This window comes from Desmodus rotundus, chromosome 8 (assembly GCF_022682495.2).
Source record: "Desmodus rotundus isolate HL8 chromosome 8, HLdesRot8A.1, whole genome shotgun sequence".
Classification (NCBI taxonomy): Eukaryota; Metazoa; Chordata; class Mammalia; order Chiroptera; family Phyllostomidae; genus Desmodus; species Desmodus rotundus.
The window spans coordinates 130,084,086-130,099,013 of record NC_071394.1 but is presented as its reverse complement, the minus strand read 5'-3'; the positions used below and the strand labels follow the sequence as shown (position 1 = coordinate 130,099,013).

Below are 14,928 nucleotides of genomic sequence, written 5' to 3'. Positions count from 1 at the left end.
TTTGATGGAGCGCTAGACGTTTTGTGTGAACGCTTGTGCAGATGCTCCGAGGTTCTAGTGGATGTTATCTTTCTCCAGAGGACTAACCTGTGCTTCTGGCAGGCAGTTGGGACAGACCACCTTGGTCTACTCAGAGACAGAGTTATTTTAAAGCTGTATGTTGAGCTGTCTGGTGGCTACTCAAGTTTTCCAGGTTCTCCTCCTAGAGTTTTCTGTTGGAAAAGCCCGTGGGCCACAAGCTTCTGATTTTTGTCTCCTGGCCCCAGGATTGCTGGCGGCCCTGCCGAGCTTCTCTCCATTTAGTCCCTACTTCCTGCTTGAATTCTTTCTATGCCAGCTTCATTGCAATGTAACTGACATGTAACATCATATTAGTTTAAGGTGAACAACATGGCGATTTGATGCATGTATATATCTGAGAATAATCACTGTAATAAGTTAGTATTCATCACCTCACATTGTTACAACTCCACCCGCCCCCGCCCATGTAATGAGAATTTCTAAGATCTACTTTCACAGCAACTTTCAAATATATGTTACAGTATTGGTACCTGTAGGTACCATGCTGAAAGTTGGTACCTTTTCACCCCCTTTACCCATTTCCCCAACCCCTCGCTTCTCCTTTTTTTTTTTTTTTTTTAAGATTTTTATTGCCCTGGCTGGTGTGGCTCAGTGAATTGAGTGCCAGCCTGCTAACTAAATGGTCACCAGTTTGATTCCCAGTCAGGGCACACACCTGCGTTGCAGGCCAGATCCCCAGTGGGGGGCACACAAGAGGCTGCCTCTCACAGGCCCCCAATCAGGGACCTGGCTTGCAGCCCAGGAATGGTTGTTGAGGCTGTGGAAGGGATAAGGGGGCTGAGGGAGCACAAGCGGGACCCAGGACAAAGGCCCGGGAGCCCCAGCATCGAAGGGGCTGTGGAGAAGGCTGCAGATAGACAGCTGGTGAGGTGGAGGGGAGCCCACGGCGGAGGCAGTGGTCAGTGTGGTGGATACCCCAGGGAGGCCAGGCTGTGAACTGACTACTGGGATGTAATAACAGGGTCACTGGGCATCTTGGCACGAGCCTGGTGGAGCTGGTGCCCAGGGGGAGTGGGTGGGGAAGTGAGTGGGAGGCAAGGAGGCTGAGCTCAGGGAGACTGGCTGTCTGTAAGCTGACGAGGAGGGACTGGTAGAAAGGGAGGGAGGGAGAGTACAGGAGGCCTTGAGGAGAGACACACGCCCAGATTCTGTGTGAGTGTGAGTGTGAGTGTGAGTGTATCCTGAATGACACAAGTGCAGCCTGGCTTTGCAGTTTGCACAAAGTCCATGCTGAGAAGCAGCATGTCCACAGCATGGACAGGCTGGGAGGGTCTCCATGGCCCAGGAACTTGGTCCCCTCTGCCTGGCCCCGCTCCCCAGGGCTGACCCCCGAGCCTGGCACGGGAGGTGTAATGACCGCGGTGTCTCCCTAGGGTGTCTGCGAGGAAATGACCTACGAGGAAATCCAGGATCATTATCCACTGGAGTTCGCCCTGCGGGATCAGGACAAATACCGCTATCGGTACCCCAAGGGGGAGGTAGGTGGGCTTTGGGTGCTTAGTCTCAGGCACGCGCTGCCTGCTTGGGAGGACCACCTGTTGTGGCTGAGGCCCTGTGGGGCCCTGTGGGAGCCGCAGGGGCAACATGGGGGGTGGCCTCAGAGGTAGGCCAGGCTGGGTGTGTGCATCATCTCTACCACTTCCCAGCCGCGAGGCCCAGGCTGCAGTCCCCTCCTTGGGTGGTGGAAGGTCAGTGCTGCACAGGACTCCCAACCCTGAAGCCCATTGGATCCCTGCTTCTTGTCACCTCCCACATTGCCCACCCCCTCCCCTGGGGGGTCACTGGATGATCTCACTCTCCCTGCAGCTTCAGACCTCACCCCCAGTCCTAAATTCAGACCTAGGGGGACCTTCCCAGGTGAGGCATGGCCACCACGAGCCACCTGCACCTGTCACATTCCCTCAGACTGGCTCCTGCCTCAGCCCAGGCCTCAGGTCAGGAACAGGGCTACTTCAGGGCGTGACCTGGGACAGGGGCCCAATAAAAATAGCCCGCACAGACACGCATGTGCCCATGCATGGAAGCCCCCACCCCGGGTGCCAGGTTCACAGGCAGGCCCTTGTGCTGCCCTGTCCCCAGCAAAGGGACAGCTCTGGGTGGCAGTAATTGTTCCCCACACCGTGTGCTGAGGCAGAGCTTAGATTCAGAACAAGCCCAGAGAACAGGGGAAAGAAACAAAGCAGCTCAGCCTTGGGAACGTGGGGCGGGGGGTGCCAGGAGGGAAGTTGCAGTTACCCCAGAACCAGTTTAGGGCTCCACCCAACTCCTGGTGGAAATCTCCAAACCGCCTGGGCGCAGGGGGAGGAACAGAGCAGGCCGCTGCGGGGGCCCGGTCTTTCCTGGGACCTCGGGTGTTTCCGGCAGGCCGCACTCTGGAAGTTTTGTGGGGGTGGGGTCTTTGCTCCCCCTGCCCCTACCTGCTAGGAGCTGGAAGGGAGCTGTGTATTTTCCATGTCACCAGTTGCCAGGGTCCTGTGGGTAAGCACAGAGGTGACCCCTTGGGATGGCAGCCTGAGGCCCAGCCCCACCCTCTTGGTCCTACCGGGACCTGGCCCTGGGCTGGTGGAGGTGACCCCTTTCCCAGACTGCCAGTCCTACCTGGTCCCCCAGCTTCCCTCTCAAGGTGACTTCTCACTGTCACAGGCCTGAGGTGGGGCAAGCCCCAGCTCTGAGCTGCCCACCCCCGTGCCCTCTGGAGCCGAGCTGGAGGAGGCCTGGCCACAGCTCCAGGAGCGAGGAGGTGGCCCACTGTCCAGAATGGCTCATTCCTTCCCCCTACCCCGGAGCTGGGCCTGAGGGACCCTCCCTGCTTGTCCTTGCAGTCCTACGAGGACCTGGTCCAGCGACTTGAGCCTGTCATCATGGAGCTGGAGAGGCAAGAGAACGTGCTGGTCATCTGCCACCAGGCAGTGATGCGCTGCCTGCTGGCCTACTTCCTGGACAAGACGGCAGGTGCGGGCCCTGCCCCAGGGAGGGGGCGGGGTGTATGGCAGAGAGCTGGGGACTGAGACCCGGGCATCCCTGGAGTACCAGCTCTCCCTGTCTGTGTCCACAGAACAGCTGCCCTACCTCAAGTGCCCGCTGCACACGGTGCTGAAGCTGACCCCTGTGGCGTACGGTAGGAAGCTTCCCGCACGCCACCCTGACAGCCAGGCTCAGGGCCCTGTGACTTCCTGCACATGCCTTGAAAACTCCATTAGGAGCCCACCCCTTCTTCCTCCATCCCCCTCCCTTTCCCATTTGCTTCTAAGTTTTTTGGTTTCCATTTCTGTGGCCATAGGACACCTCCCCAGTGTCCCTCCTTAAGTAGCACCCACCTGCCTGAAGGGCTTTTCCACTGGTTTTCCCAGACCTCCCACCTCTGCCTTGGGCTGTGCCAGCAGAGACCCCAGGCAGCTTCCCCATGAGCTACGGGGTCTGGGCGCACCACCTTCAACACAGGTCACCAGGCCTCTCAGGGGGTCGTGCCCTCAGAGGATGAGGACAGCTCAGTGGCAGCCGGGGTCACACCTATGTGTGCTCATCCTCTGGTCCCCCACTGCACTGAGCACCTGGCATGACGTGCGGGACCGGGTGGGGCATGGGCAGTCTGGGGACCCTGGGGACTGAGTGTTCGGACCCCATGCTGAGTGAGGCCTGTTGCTTCTTAGACCCCTCCATCCCCGAGGTCCTCAGTGTGGGCTCCTCAACGAGGCTGCACTGGGCAGTGGCGTTTGACAAGCAGGGGCCTAACAAGCTGCCTTGTCCTTCCTGGCGGGGCCCCCAGGGCTGTCTGGGGTGGGGGCGCAGGGTAAGACCTGTTTTTCCCACAGCTCCCAGAGTCTCCTCCTGGGAGGAGGTTCTGCCCTCTGTGGCTCCAGCTGCCGTTCAGGAGGGGAATGGCTTTGCATCTTCCTTTGGCAGGTTGTAAAGTGGAGTCCATATTCCTGAACGTGGTAGCGGTGAACACGCACCGGGACAGGCCTCAGGTACCAGTGGGGTCACTGCTGGGGTGGCAGCAACTCCCCGGGGGTGTCCAGGCACATCCAGGGCCAGGCGGGGCTGGCTTGACTTCTCCCGCAGGCTGCTGTCCTGACTGCAGGGGGAGGCCACGGCCTGGGGGTGGCGCTGCCCTGGGGGTGGGGAAACCCCTGGGCCAGGCCACCAAGTTAGGACACCCTTTGAGCTGGGGTTTGGCTGGGTCCCCTGCAGCCCCCAGTAGAGGTCTGAGCCAAGGAGGGCATCCAGCTGGTGAGGAGGCTGGAGGCCTACAGGCGGCAGGTGAGGGCTCTTCTGTTCTACCCAGCAGCCCAGCCTCCTGAGCAGCTTTTCCAGCTCAAGCGCCTTTACAAATGGAAGTATTGTGTTTTACTGGGGAAAGGGCTGCAGAGGCTGAGGCGCCTTGGCACTGGGCACATTTTCCTGCAGAAGAGCAGCTTGCTACCCTGTGTTCTCCTTGTGCCTTGTTTAAGATAGAAATGCCTCAAAGTGTTTCCCAGAACCGCTTTCTCTGCCCTTGTGGGATCCTTCTGTCACCTCGGTTACCTTCCCCCCTGAGGCCAAGGGCAGACCGCCCCTACCAAACCCTACTCCCAGAGTCCCCTGCAGCAAGAAGGCCCCTGGGGTCTGCTGCCATCCCCGATGGGGCATTCTGGGCCTTGAGCAGCCCCTGGGCCTTGAGCCCTCAGGCAGCTGTAGGGTAAACGGAGGCAGTCTGGCTCCCTCACCCAGGTGTCTGGGCAACTAAGGGAAGCAGTTTCCCATAACCTTGAAAATGGGCCTGATAAGTAGTGTTCTCATAGTGTTGAGACTGGGTCTGATAAATGGTTCCCATAACACTGAGTGGACTCGCATGTGCAGAATCTCTCTGTGTTTACCATGTGTTCTGGCAGCCTGCGGACTACGCCAATCATCTTGCAGCCTGTCCTAGTTAGGGTACAAGACAGCAGGGATGTGTGGTGTGTCTTCCCAGACCTGCCACCCCTCACCTGGACCTGTCACCGTCCCATTGGCCCTGAAGGTCTGGTCCAGGCCCACCCACAGGTGACCAGGGAAGACGTCCTAACAGGCACCCTTCCTGCTGCTTGCAGAGGCACCCTCAGCCCCACTTCTGTCCTTGTGTTTGTCCCCCAGCCATGCACGCAGAGGCGCTTGAGCTCCAGCTCTTAGGGAAGGTTGGGGCCTGGAGTCCTCAGTTTGGCTCCTCGGAGGGAGAACGTGGGCCCGGACGCCCCCAGCACGAGGGAGCGATACGCCTGGGATAGCAGGTACCCTTTGTTCCTGCTGCAGGGCGAACGTTCTGTGTTTCTATTTTGTGCAGAATGTGGACATCTCGAGGCCTCCAGAGGAAGCCCTTGTCACGGTCCCTGCTCACCAGTGACCCCGTCTCATCTACTGCGACCCCCAGGCAGGTGTTGATCTCTGCAGACCCCAGTCCGTGTGACAGTCACCATTCAGGAACACCCTCAAAGCCATGTGTGGCTGGGGCCCCCAGCACCTGTGCCCCAGTCCACCTGTTTCCTGTTGACAGTGATGGGGCTGTGCCCGACCTGCTGCTAAAAATCATTCGGCCAGACTGCGCTTGCTCTGGGGTGGTGAGAAGTTCTCCGGCACCTGGTCCTGCTCTGGTAGCCTTCAGGTCTTCTCTCTCACCGTCGGGTTGGCTTTGTGAAGTGTGAAACCCTAAAATGTGAAATCGGGTGTTCCCACCATGGCCAAGCTGCCTGGGCGCCCCTGGGGAGCCCCACAGGGGTGCCGCTGGCCTGTCTGTGGCCAGTTCCTGAGCCAGAGGCATGAGAAGCAAGGTCCTCACGGCTGACGAGCTCTGCGCCCCAGATGAGAGGAGAGCCCTTGTCATTGCGCCCTGCCTGGAGCTGGAGAGCTTCCTCCACAGACACCTGGGCGGCCAGGCCCGTGGGTCTGCTCCACTTGGGAAGGCGATGGGCTCACATCGGCGCACTATGATGCACAGACACGTGCAGGGAGCCCAGCTCCATGGTCACCCTTCCCGGTCACGTGTACACTGGAGTATTTTGGGAGCTGGTGGCCAAGGATCCCTTCCCAACTGCTCTCTCAGTGAAACCAGGGAAAGATGGAGGCGGGGGGAGGGGGTTGTATGAGTCACCTTCCCAGCACCCTTGCCCGAGACTTGAGGGGGGCTGCCGGCCCATCTCCTGCCCCTCCCTGACACCCCACCTACCAGGCTGCCTCTCAGTCCTTGCGCCTGTGTCCATGCAGGTGTGCGCACCGGGCCGGAGATGGTTATCTGCTGTGAAAGATTCAGAAAAGTTTGTGGTGGTCCTACATGGCCTGGCCTGGCCTGACCTCCACCTGTGGTGCTGAGCGGTGGGGGGGTGGGGGGGGCAGGTGGGGAGGCTGGAACCCGGAGCCAGCCTTGTCCAGGGGGGCGCTTTCTCAGACACATGACAGCTTTTGATTCACGTGCACAGGAGCCTGTTGAAAATGACCTTGGGAGTCTGCCATCTGCATTCTGTCTGGCCCAGAGAGGCAGGCCAGGCAGCAGTTTTGGCTCCGTGTTATAGCTGGGAGACGCCAACAGGCTGGGGGTGGGTGGGAAGGTGTCTGGGTTTGTAGTTGGACGCCCCTGTAGTAGGGGACCTTGGTGCAGCCAGGCCCCGGGACCGGAAGCCCACTTGGTCCCTGCAGCCATCCCTGGGCTGGGCCTGGCAGGGCAGCCCACCTGTCCCAGGCCCCAGGGCTCTGCAGCCCGCAGGCACCTCCTGCTGGGGAGGGGGGGTGGGGGGGGAACGAGTGTCCCTGCCTGGCAGGTGGCCTCGTTCTCGTGTGCTGCAGCCACTGTGGACAAACGTGGTGGGGCGATGATGCCAGGTGAGGCCGGGGCGGCGTCCTCCAGGACTTACCTCCTGTCAGAGCCCCGCAGCCCGAGGACCAAGCCCCAGTCTTTGGGACAGGGGACTTCCGCCTTTGCTCCTGTGTCCTCCGGGGTTTTGGTGACTTGATCACATGGACACACTCACTTGTTAGCCATAGCGGGTCCCTTTGGTTGGTGGCACATATCTGTGGATATCACCACCCCTCCCGCCTCTGCCTGCGATGGCACTCAGCTGCCAGGTCTCGGCCACGGCCTTCGCTGTGCTTCCATCATAGGTGTTTTCTGCTCTCCCTGCAGTGGGCGGTGTTGGGTCTCCCCGCACATCACACTGTGTCCAGCGCTCTTTGCAATAAATATGGTTTTGTAAAAAATCCTAATCCAAGGGTCTCTCCTGGGGCCAGCCCCGCAGACCCCATGCTGTGGCCTCTCTCATGGGCCTCTGTTGGGGGCCTTGCTCTAGCTCCCGCCCCCAGGCCTTCCTCTCTCTGGAAAGAAAACTCTCCCTGGAGTGAGCCCTGGGCCCTCCCCTCTGAACAAGAGGCGCATGTGGGGATGGGACGGACCTCAGGGGGGGGGCACTGTGAAGCTGAGGGCTCTGGGGTCCCTGGAAATGTGGGTCCCGAACGTGGGCACCCTTGGGGAGGGGAACCCGGCTGTGTGTCCAGGATGGAGAGACTGCACAGCGCTGTGGGTGGGGGCCTGTTGGCTAGTTTAGTTGACACCTACCTCGGGCTGGCAAAGATGGTGACGAGGGGTGGGGCTTTCCCTTTCCTGTGCCCCGGACTTTCAACCCCTCCTGCCCTGGGCTGGGCTTTCGGGAGCACAGGTGGCAGGGGCACTCCTCTGTGGATGTGGTGGGCCTGGGGGCCCCACGCACCTCTCGGAGTGTCAGGGCAGAGGGGAGCCGTAGCTGCGCTGCTTCTGGGCCACTCAGGGTCCCCGGCAGCCATGGCTGTACCCCACCCAGCTGTGTCGTGGTGGGTGACAAAGCCGGGAGCTCAGAGGCTCTCAGCTTCCACTGTCTTCCTGGTGGGTGAGGCTGGGGGACAGCTCAGCAGTCCTCATCCTGTGCCCCGGCACTGAGTTCCTGGGGTGGACCCCTGACCTCCTGAGAGGCTTCAGCTCGTTTGAAGAAGGTGTTGAAGATTTTTAGCAGCAAAACCATAGCAGAAGGAATAGAATAGAACTATAAGAATTTTCCTTTGGGTCCAATGTTCTACCACAACCTAGAAAGAGCAATTGTGTACATGTTGTTGCGTTGAGAACTTTGTATCATTTTGGGTTGCTAGGGAATACGGCCATTAGGTAGGATCAGAGGGTATTTGGATTGAATGAAATGTTGAGAAGACATAAGTTTCAGCAATATGTGAGTTATATTTATAATAATTATACATATTAATAAATTCATATATAATTATCACCTGTAGAGCGGACTGTTGCCAGCATGATTCACCCCCTGGGCACATTGGTGTTTGAACAAAACTATTCTATTAAAGGTGAAAAACGCCGCCCTGACTGGTGTGGCTCAGCGGGTTGGGTAGGTTGGGTGTCATCCCACGAAGCAAGGAAGTCGCTGGCTTGACTCCCAGTGGTCGGGGCTCCTACCGGGGCTGCGGCGCAGTCCCTGGACGAGGCGTGCATGAGAGGGAACCTGTTGGCGTTTCCCTCTCACATCGATGTTTCTCTTCCTCTTTCTCCCTCCCTTCCCCTCTCTCTGAAGATAAATTTAAAAGAAAATAAACCTTCAAGATACAGAGTGAAAATGCCTTTGCAGCGGGTCAGAACCAGGGTCTGCCCTGCCCTGGCTCATGGCCACAGGTCTCTTTGGGAAGGGCGGGGAGGGAAGTGCGGGTGTGAACCTCTGCTACTTCCTTCCACAGGGCCCCCTGAGAGGGGGCCCACCCCGCTTCATGCAGGGGCCCCAGGACGTGTGAACTGATCTTCCCTGGGACACGGGTGACACGTCCTCTCCGTTGCAGCCTGGTCTCCGCTGGTCAGCCCTCGTTATTCTGTTCTACACATGACGGAAGTCCTGCTGCCTGTCAGTCTCCACACCTCTCTCTCGGTGGCTCAACAGTGCCACTCGGCCTTCCTGTTACCCAGGGACCTGGCATCTGCACTGAAACCAAGGAGCATTCCGACAGTGCCCCCAGTCAGAAGCACTGATGCCTGGGGACAGTGGCTACGGTGCTTGTCATGGGTTGCATCCTGTGCCCGCCTCCAAACTCATGCATTGGAGACGTAACCCTCAGGACCTCATAATGTGACCTTATGTGGATATAGGGTCATTGCAAGATGTAGTAAGCGAGGAAACACTGGAGTGGGGTGGAGGAGCGTAACCCAAAATTCCCTAGCACCTTCCCAGAGCCCCTCCGCTGTCTTAGTTTTGGACTTCCCGCCTCCAGAACTGTGAGACAGATGGTACCTGTTGTTTAAGCCACTCGGCGTGGGGTACTTTGCTGCAGCAGCCCTAGCAAACAGAACTTTTCAAAGATGCTCCCCTGCCGTGAACTAACTGTCTGAGGCCTTGCCGAAGGGAGCCTCCGCAGGGACTCCTGAACAGTGAGCCGTCTGTAAGAAATTCAACCCACTGTTTATTTTGAGCGAATCAGGGCATCTTCCTGAGGCTTTGGATTCTTCCCTCCACGTTCTCCCAGGGAGCACCTGGCGTCACCACTGTACTTGGTGAGACCAGGTTCCTTTCAGTCAAGCACGTGGGCATGCAGAGCCACCCCCAAGGGCCTAAGTCAGCACCCGCATCCAGAATTTCTGGCAAGCGCACCTGTATTGATAAACAGCCCAAGCTAAACACAGAGTCACCTCCTTGGTCCAGGACCTCGGACTTTTCATACAGATTCTCTATTTTGGCCAACCTAAAATAACAGAGTCTTACAATTCTTTTGACACATAAGCCTTCCCTTCTGGGTTTGACTTTGTAATAAGGTCTCCAAACATGCTGGAATTAAAAAAAATTTTTTTTAGTATTTTTTTTTTATTAAGGCTGGGACAGTGAAACAAGGAAGGGCTTAGAGTGGAAGAAGCCACAGGAGAGAGCCCAGGCGGGGCTGCTTTGGCTCACTGGGAAGTCAGAAAAGGGGGCCCTGGAGACAGGTTGGGAGTTTAGCCTGGGATGAGCTGCTGCCGCCCACTGCTCCCCTGGTTGCAAGCTTCAGCCTCGTGGGGCCCCTTAGAGCAGGGGTGTCAAACTCATTTTCACTGGGGGCCACATCAGCCTTGTGGTTGCCTTCAAAGGGCCAAATGTAGCTTTAGGACTGTATAAATGTAACTACTCCTTAACTAGGGGCAAGGAGCTCAGCGCTGCCGCCGGGTAGAAGCAAGGTGCCGAGCTGGATAAACAAGGTGGAGGGCCGGATTCGGGCCCTTAGGCCTTGTGTTTGCCACCTGTGCTTTAGAGTTTAGGAGATGCAGCCTGTGGAGAAAGAAGAGGGGGAGGGGAAAGGCGCAGGTGGGCGTGCTCTTGGGAGGGGGAGAGAGCGCACCTGAGCTGGAGTTTCTCTCCAGCTGAAGGCACTGGAGACATCAGAAGCTGGGAAAAGGAGCAGGGGAAGAGTAGGCTCCAGATTGAAAGTAACTCCCTCAGGAGGTCTGCAGGGGGCGTGGGGAGCACCTTGCTTCATTGGAAGAGGAAGGTGCAGAAGGGCCAAGTGGGATGGTGATTTGATTCCTCTGGGTTCTTTCATATACTAATCTGTTAAAGTAAAGACTTAAACACAGTGGAGTCCCTACCATGTGCTAAGCAGTGGGGAGAGACTGTAAGTGAAACCGGAGGTCAGCTGAGTCTGGGGCTCCTGCTGCCTGTCGCCACCCAGCCAAAAAGCAGAGACAGGCTGGATTATAAATGCGTGTTTAATACGCGTACTATCAGACGCCGGAAATCTGAGATGGTGGTGGGTAAAAACCCTAACACCCCCCTTCCCCACCCCCACTCCTAGCGGGTCAGGGGCAAGTTTCTCTAGGGGAAGCGCGGGAAGGGAATGGGGAAAAGGAGCACAGAGGGGGGTCCCGGAGATGCCCAGGCTTTAGTATTTGAGTCCTTGTGAGGGTTTTGATCTTGATGAATATCTTCGTTACCGATTTCCGGAACAGACCGGTCCGCATTCTGATAAGGACGTCAGAGCCAGTGGTCGGGCACAGTCCTTCCTCTCCTGGTGACCTGGCATGAGGTTCAGGGCTGGGTTAAAAGTTCCTTTGTTCTTTCCTGGTCAGCTGTCAACTGCAACAAAATCCCAGCCAGACAACAAGGCTATACATTTGATGACTTGGTTACACATTCTGCTAGGAATCATCTAAGGCTATAATGGGGGAGGAAGAAAAGAAAGAAAACAGATCTTACTTCCTATTTTACGGCTCACACCCCTGCCATGAGCAGGATGGGCAAGCCCCCTGCTCCCCTAGAGCTGACATTCTAGAGGTGGGGACATGGTACAGAAATAAGTCAAGGTGTAAATAAAAGTACCAGAGGGGAGGGAGTGGGAAGGTGTGTAAGACGGCCTCACTGAGAAGGTGGCCCAAGGCCTGGATGAAGCCGAGGTGCATCCCACCGCCAGTTCAAAGGTGGGGCTGGGTGGGGCTGGGTGGGCCAGCAGCTTGTGCCCGGTGGGGTCCAGGGACACGGAGGGGCCTCAGGCGGTTCTGAGGTGAACGCCTTGGCCACCCAGAGCCTTGTCCTAGTATCACCTGAGTGGCCACCTGCAGTGTCCTGTTTTCTGACATCACTTCAGACACTAAATTGTTTTTTTTCATACCAACAACCAATTCTTGGATTTTCCCATGCCAACTAGGTGTTCAACCATTCAACTCATTTTTAAAAATTTTTATTTATTTTTAGAGAGACGGGAAGGGAGGGAGAAAGAGAGGGAGAGAAGTATCAATGTGTGGTTGCTTCTCACATGGCTCCCACCGGGGACCTGGCCCACAACCCAGGTATGTGCCCTGACTGGGAATCAAACCAGTGACCCTTTGCTTTGCAGCCTGCGCTCATTCCACTGAGCTACACCAGCCAGGGCTCAACTCATTTTTTTTTAATTGTTTTTTTTTAGAGAGAGAGAGGAAGGGAGGAAGGGAGGTGAGATGGGATAGTGAGAAGCTAGGAAGATTCCTTGTCGAGTGGAACAGAGAAACGAAGACAGACAGCTGAATACAAAGGCTAAGCAATTGCCAGCCAGGTGCAGAGAGTCACCAGGGCGGAAGGCCTGGCAGGGGCAAAACTGGGGAAACAAGGACCTCTCCTCCCTGGAGACAACATCTAGGCCTCAGTTGTGTTTCAGCTCCGGGCCCAGAAAAGCAGCAAAACCAGGTGGGCGATGCCAGAACCAGCTGCAATGACTGAAGACCCCTGTCCTGCCACTGACCAATCAGTGGAGACCATGACCCTGAAAGGGTGCACCTGGAGAACGGAGGAATGTTCCACTGAAACCCTCCCCTGGGGCTCCCCTAATATTCCCACCTGCAAGGACCCAGCAGTTTGGTGCCTTCCTCTTGCTGGGCAGCAGCCACCCACTGTTGCCATTTCCTTTCCTTTTCTTCTGCCCCGTGCCCCCCCAACCCCACTTCTTTCTTCGTAGGCTCACTCTCCTAAACTCTAAGGCAACGGGCAGCTGGCAGCTTGTGCCACCCAGTCTGATCCCCTGAATCTGTCCCTGAAACCCCTTTTCTCTGGCTTCCCAGGGAGCTAAGGCAGCCCAGCCCAGGCTCTCCTTTCTCCTCCCTTGCTTCCTCGTCCCCAGCTTTAATAAATGTCACCTGGACTCGTGTTTTGAACTGTTTCCTGCATGAAATCAGGAACTCACACACTACAGCTGGCCCTAGGCAGACCCACGCAGGTATAGACCCCTGACAGGGAATGAGGGAGGGAGGTAGAGAGAGAAACACCGGTTTGTTGTTCCACTCATGTATGCATTCGTTGGTTGCTTCTTGCATGTGCCCTGACCGTAGATCGAACCTGCAACCTTGGCGCATCAGATGATGCTCTGACCCACTGAGCCGCGCTGCCAGGGCCCAGCTCCATTCTGACACCAGCTCATGAGTTAGTGCAGACCACACGGGTTAAGGGCCCAGTCCCTCAAGACTCTGCCCGCTTCAGTGCCAGTCCCAAGCCCCAAAAGGGCCACTGGTAACTTCTGACCCCGGGCTATAAACCTGACCCCCTCCTCAGGTTTGATAATTTGCTGGACCTCAGAACTTGGGAAAACCCCTTATTTACAGTTACCGTTTTATGGAAGAGACGCATAGGGCAGGGGGTCGGGGGTCGGGAAAGGGAGGCTGGGAGCTTCCAACCGCCCAGCACATCAGTGTGCTCACAGCCCCCGGGAACTATCCGAACTCCACGGTTCAGGGGATTTCACAGGGAGGTTTCATCACACAGCTGTGGTTGATTGATTAACTGATTAAATCACTAGCCTTTGGCGATAGCAGTCAATCTCAGAACCAAACCCCAGGTTGGGGGTGAGGCTGAAAGTTCCAACCCTCTATTCAGGGCCTGTTTTTTCTGGTAAGCAGACCCATCTGGAATCTGGGGATGAGTCCCCCCACCTGGAGTCACCTCATTAACACACAAAAGACAGTAAATTCCTAGCTCTGGAGCCCAGAAGAAGGGAGGAAGAGCAACTCTGAGTGTTTTATTACATACTGGCCCACCAGCGGTGGCTTTTCTAGCTGTCCCCTCAGCCTTCCAGGGCCGCCTGGGCTCTTCCCTTTAGCCTGGTCGGATCCCCACTCCCTTTAGCTCCAAACCCTGGCACGCCCCCATTACCCTGGCCACCTACTGCCATTCCTGGTGACAACTTCGTCAGTGGGAGGGAACTGACTCTGCCCACGTCAAGTGGAAACAGAATTTATGGAAAGGGTGCTGAAGGGGAAGACTCAGAGGCCACACCGCTTCACCTCCAACCCAAATTGAGTTCTACTTTGGCCTGGTGAGCAGCCACGGCCGCCGCCATAGGGCCAGCAGGGCGAGGCAAGACAGTGAGAAGCCAGGGAAATTCCTTGGCAAGTGAAATAAGGAAACTGAGACACAGGTCTTACTTTCTCTAACCAAGGACACTTAGGAGCAAATGGTTTACATATTCCAGACGGTGCCAGGGGCAGACCCACTTCAGTCCCCGTCCCTCTTTTGTGACAAGGGGACAGCGAGGCTCACCATTGCCCCAGACACCGCAGAGTGTTGTCCTGCTGCTGGTCGCTGGCCCCCTGCCAACTCCACGGAGGGTACCAGCCCTTGGGGAAGTGACTACCTGGCATTTCCGCCTTCTGAGACAAGGAGAGGAGCCCAAGTTTGGGGTGGAGAGGGGTGGTGTTCACCCACGCCCCATCTGGCACTGGGCTCTCTGGGCACCCTTGTTGCTATATCTCTGACCTGCCAGCCCCGTGCATAATTTCTGTCTGCTTCTGGGCTCTAGGCTGTACATAAAGTTCCTGCTGAAAAAAGTCACTCTTATCAAGCTGAGTCCTGGCCTGCAGGCAACAGCTCCCACTGTAGATATGCTAATTAACTAAGGGACCTCTGCTGGGTAGGCCCAAAGTAATGACGCCAGAACCCGCCTCTGTAGGGTATGGCTGACCGTGAGAAATTTGGAAGTTGCCTTTGGGTCCCTTTGCAGTGCCTAGCTGTCCACAGTCCCCGCCTGCCTCTCTGCCTCCCCTATCCTGCCTTCCCCTGATATAGAAGACGCCTGAGCTTCGGGCTCTCTTAAGATGGCTTTGAGAATTAGTTCTTTCATCTTGTGGAGCTCGGCCTTCTCGATCAATAAAACCTTCCTGGCTCCAAAACTCTGATGTCTTGACTATTGGCCTTTCTTTTGGAGCATCAGGCACAGGACCTAGTACTGTGAGCTTTCTCAGCAGATGGCCCTGAAAAAAGGGATCCAGGGGAGCGGTGTCACAACAGGCAGGCGTGCATGTAGGGTGGGGTGCGAGTGTGACTGCTGGCTGGAGCCTCCGGAAGGAGCATGGAGAGAACAGCTCCACCCCTGCCCTCTCCTCCCACCCTCTGGCCT

At 56.9% G+C, this 14,928-nt stretch overlaps 1 protein-coding gene across 5 annotated transcripts in view; it reads left to right on the top strand.

Moving 5' to 3' along the window:
• The window catches only part of PFKFB4 (6-phosphofructo-2-kinase/fructose-2,6-biphosphatase 4), a 28,526-nt gene extending 20,106 nt beyond the window's left edge, over nucleotides 1-8,420 (top strand). For all 5 annotated transcript variants that reach the window (XM_045199861.2, XM_024566081.4, XM_045199860.3 and 2 more), the window contains 5 exons: nucleotides 1,455-1,559; nucleotides 2,904-3,033; nucleotides 3,137-3,199; nucleotides 3,985-4,049; nucleotides 5,381-8,420. In XM_045199861.2, coding sequence (XP_045055796.1) covers nucleotides 1,455-1,559; nucleotides 2,904-3,033; nucleotides 3,137-3,199; nucleotides 3,985-4,049; nucleotides 5,381-5,440 — 423 coding nt within the window. In that variant the 3' untranslated portion in view covers nucleotides 5,441-8,420. The remainder of the gene's footprint in view (nucleotides 1-1,454; nucleotides 1,560-2,903; nucleotides 3,034-3,136; nucleotides 3,200-3,984; nucleotides 4,050-5,380) is intronic.
• The last annotated feature ends 6,508 nt before the right edge of the window (nucleotides 8,421-14,928 follow it).